This window comes from Lolium rigidum, chromosome 6 (assembly GCF_022539505.1).
Source record: "Lolium rigidum isolate FL_2022 chromosome 6, APGP_CSIRO_Lrig_0.1, whole genome shotgun sequence".
NCBI classification, from domain to species: Eukaryota; Viridiplantae; Streptophyta; class Magnoliopsida; order Poales; family Poaceae; genus Lolium; species Lolium rigidum.
This window is the reverse complement of record NC_061513.1, coordinates 320,373,730-320,378,028: the sequence shown is the minus strand read 5'-3', so window position 1 is coordinate 320,378,028 and position 4,299 is coordinate 320,373,730. Positions and strand designations below refer to the sequence as shown.

General features: G+C 43.1%; 1 protein-coding gene across 1 annotated transcript; it reads right to left on the bottom strand.

Moving 5' to 3' along the window:
• Window positions 1–1,206: 1,206 nt before the first annotated feature.
• On the bottom strand, window positions 1,207–4,299 carry LOC124666803. The gene is made up of 7 exons (XM_047204131.1): window positions 3,878–4,299; window positions 3,360–3,653; window positions 2,514–2,694; window positions 2,204–2,408; window positions 1,988–2,112; window positions 1,826–1,909; window positions 1,207–1,512 (listed from the first exon to the last, which is right to left on the bottom strand). Exons 1-7 carry the CDS (start codon window positions 4,255–4,257, stop codon window positions 1,495–1,497), a joined length of 1,287 nt encoding a protein of 428 aa, XP_047060087.1. The 5' UTR covers window positions 4,258–4,299; the 3' UTR covers window positions 1,207–1,494.

Below are 4,299 nucleotides of genomic sequence, written 5' to 3'. Positions count from 1 at the left end.
CTTTGCTGCAGCCTATGGAATTAGGCTGCCATAAATTGCACACTGATATGTATGATACATTTATTTAGCTAGAAAAGGTATATACTGTAGTAAGTACAAAGGACCAATTCAAGCTTCATCACGAACGAAGTTCGTAAAACAACATGCATAACTCACATTAATGCTGTTACATTAATATTACAACTGTGTACTCAATAACACACAACGTAGTGCCACGGAGATATGAATGAGAGTAACGTGTTAGGTGGCCCTGTTTAGATAGGAATAAGGAGTTTCATCAAGTGTGCTTAGCTCCTCCCAAAAATCTGCTCTTTCTCTGACTTATCTCTCACAGTAAAACAATGACCAGAGACAATTTGATAAAGAGGAGCATGAACAAACATGAGGACTCTGTTTTTTCTTATTCCTCTGTTTTTTCTTATTCCGATAAAGAATCTGTTCATCATATGTTATTTGACTGTGTGGTTGCCTTAAATCTATCTTCTTAACCTCAGGGTGAATTCTACTTGTGCTATGTGGCACATTTGGAAAAGCAGAAATGATCTACTACCTCCGTTCCGAAACAGAACAGAGGTAATAGTTGCAGTTTGGGTTGGTTGATCTTAAAAACAGTCTAGTGGAGGATTCTGTTCAAGGGTGTGCATCTAGACAAGGTTGATACATTTGCCCAGCATATCCTGTTGCTCCTCAGAGCCCCACTACAGATCGTCATTTGGTCTTTGAAGAAAAAGAAGACTACTCAAGTTAACCTTAAGCCAGCAGTGATCCTAGGATGAGTTTTATGTTCTTTTCTTGTGTGTTGTGATCCAGCGTTATTGCCAGCTACGCTTTTCGTTTGTCCTGAACTATGTTACTTCTGAACTCGGCACCCAGTTTTAAATAAATTTCAAAAGGAAACAGGGTTTTTGTCCTGAATATTAATTTGTTAAATCGTTGGTCGAGTTTTTTTTAGAAATTGTAATCCAGCCAGCAGGAAAACATCATTGTGGTACCGCTGGCTCTGTTTACTCGAAGAACTAATCTATCTACATCTAAGGGAAGTGTGATAATCTTGGTCTCCAGCAATAGTGGCTGCTGCAAACCTTCGTCTTGTTTGCCAGCCCATCAAATTTGACTATTTTGCCAACAAAATAAAGCGAGATGTGCACATAAATGGTTTAAACAGTCAAACCTGACTAAACAAATAGTACTAGTCAATACCTGTACTCCTGTAGCACTGAACATCTTCACATTAACATCAGTATATACTACAGGGGAGAAAGCACCAGAGCTGGTCTTCTCTGGTTCATTCACAACTTTCATGAATGGAATGTTGCAATACAAACCAGAAGAAAAGCTATGCACAATAAAACTTACATCTACTTTGGAATCCAAAAAGTCCACCTAAGATGCATTTTTTCTGTCTTACAAACAGGAAATGGGAAAGCTACCAATGTCTTACAAACATTGGTGTTCCTCTCTTGGCACCCTCCTCTCTCCACTTTCCTTTGTCTTTCACATTACGTGCCCTGGCTCAAGATGAACGCTGGCGGCATGCTTAACACATGCAAGTCAAACGTGAAATGGCGTTTCCAGTGGCGGACGGGTGAGTAACGCGTAAGAACCTGTCCTTGGGAGGGGAACAACAACTGGAAACGGTTGCTAATACCCCGTAGGCTGAGGAGCAAAAGGAGAAATCTGCCCAAGGAGGGGCTCGCGTCTGATTAGCTAGTTGGTGAGGCAATAGCTTACCAAGGCGATGATCAGTAGCTGGTCCGAGAGGATGATCAGCCACACTGGGACTGAGACACGGCCCAGACTCCTACGGGAGGCAGCAGTGGGGAATCTTGGGTGTAGCACACGCAGGGTACACAAAAGGTTTCCTCGGAACATCATACTTACGTCTTATCCTACGCTCCCTACTGGTCTCCTGTAAAAGAGGGAGGGGGCAGACATGTAGCTAAAATAAGCATGTTAAAAGCATACAAAAGGAAATAAATCAACATACATCTTCATCAGAGTCGCTCCATGGATCCGGATCTTCAAGTATCTCCTCTGGGCCCACATGACCACCACTGTATGCATCAGCTTTGTTTGGGTGCTTCACATCATTTGGACAACCTTTGCAGTAACCTTCATTAAAATGGGGCAGAGAGATGATTAACTAGTTGCCAGTCAACAGACAAACTGTATTCAACTTAAGGCAAGAATATATATAGAATACCATTATCATTAAAGTCAACCATGCTGAAACAACTGACTACCCATTCTGCATGTCTAAGTCCTTCTTGTCTTGTATTTTTTAGTTCAACAAAGAATTGTTTGTCAAACCCTTCAGAACTTGCAGTGATATTCAAATGGCGGTACCACTCTTCGTCCTCATGAAATGACTGTTGTTCTGTAACATCTTTCAGTTCATACTTACGATCCTGAAATAAGAAGCATAGATATGATAAGAAACTGCTATATGAATACAATGAAGTGCTATTCTAGTAGCGACACAAGTATCTTGTGTGGAAAGACGGAGAACGAACCTCTCCGAGCTTGTGATACTCGTTATACTGGTCTACCACAGCGCGGACCAACCTGCACATATGCTCATGGCCTTTCTGAAATATATATGACTTGGTACGCTTCTTCATTGTGCCATCAGGCCAGAAAAGACACCGTCGTATACCCATCTCCCGCAGAGAAACACCAGCTTGCTCCATGCACCTAGATTAGATAAGAGCATCTCCATAAGATTTAATACACTGTATTTCATCAAAAGTGGAGAGTACAAAGTGATATCATGCATTTATGCCAAACTAACAAAAAAACAGAATACTATTTAGCCCGAGCGTACGTAATTCAGAACACAAAGTGATACCATGTATTTATGTCAAATCAACAAAACAAAACTAAACAAGTTCTCAATGCAACAAACAGATGCAGCCATTATCTCATTTTCGTGTAGGGGGTAGTCTTCTCTTATTGCGCTACTTTGACCACTTGGTGGAACTAACTGTTCTGGCTATCACGATCTTACATGAGGAAACAGAGTTGGCTTGTTGCGCCTGACTAAAAGCTAGCCAATTGTGCAAAATTTAATTAAGATAAAAAAATGCAATATTGAAACTAAAGGATCACCCACCCTTTCATTCAAGCCAGTTTCTAATGCTTAGCATCTATGTGTACCTCGTTAATTTCAGACATCATAACAATTTATGCAATATGCCAGTAACTCACAGATCGTCAAAAAATAATGTTATACCAACTATAATCCCCACCCCACAAAGGAATATAGAAATTAATGTATGCCAGTATTTTTTTTTTCATCAACTTGCTAGCTTCTCTATAATCCAACTCAGGGGAAAAAACAGAAAGTTGAGAAACCCTACATTTTTGGATGGCGGCGGCCATGAAGGTATTTATCAATAGCCTTATCAGCTTGCTCTATGGTCTGAAACGGGCCGCCCACATCCGGATATGTGTGGAATGATCCTCCATGACCAGGCCTGATGTAAAATTCCATACCCCAATCCGGTTGTACCCGGGCGAAAATGGGTGTCCCAGGAAGAGTTAGTGCCTCTGCCTGCGGACTGATCGAGGAGGTGGCATCCAGTGTTGCAGTGTGGAGCAGTCCCTTGGAGGATGAAGCACCCGGTTGCTGCAGCGGGGCGTCTTCTTCATGCCTGAAGTGGAACAGGCAGATGGACTCGTTAAGTAGAGAAAAATTTATTTAAGGAGATCCATACACAATCCTTAACATAACTAACTTTTGCTACACGGTATTATTTATATATCTTATCTACGCCCAACTTGATAAGGTAAAACGGGAACCTTTTTTTCCCCTTTCTTGCAAGGAAAATGTTGAGAGATGGAGAAAATGCAGAGAGAAGCAAGAGATCAGACATACTCATGGAGGAGGAAGGAGGGGCAGGAGCGGCTCAAGTCAGCACAGACTGCCTTGACGACTTGCTCGATGCTTCTGACCCGCGCGGCAGAAAAAGGGTATGTGCCGCAGTACCGCCCGTCGGCAAGGTCGACGAACACCAGCGGCCCTTTGCCGTAGGTTGTAGTGGCCATGACTTGCCCGCCTATGATTCCAGGTATGCGCGCGTAAGGATCGCTCACCATGTACTTCCCGCGCTCATCGATGGAAACAAGAACCGCCCTCTCGCTATCGACGGGAACCATGATGTGCGCCGGCAACTTGTCCAAGTCCCGATTGCCATGGCCGGCGATGATGGACAGTGGCCCGAGGAGGCCGAAGGGGGCTGGAGCCGAGATTGGCATGGGGATTAGGGTTTCAGTCCTCGAGGAAGGGGGTGGATTGGA

Excerpts from the sequence above, each read along its gene's own strand:
- LOC124666803 (XM_047204131.1), bottom strand. The coding sequence starts at position 4,257 with ATGCCAATCTCGGCTCCAGCCCCCTTCGGCCTCCTCGGGCCACTGTCC. Across the intron at positions 2,409-2,513 it reads AGTATCACAAGCTCGGAGAG|GATCGTAAGTATGAACTGAA; the intron begins GTTCGTTCTCCG and ends TTCTTATTTCAG. Across the intron at positions 2,113-2,203 it reads GGTTGACTTTAATGATAATG|GTTACTGCAAAGGTTGTCCA; the intron begins GTATTCTATATA and ends ATTTTAATGAAG.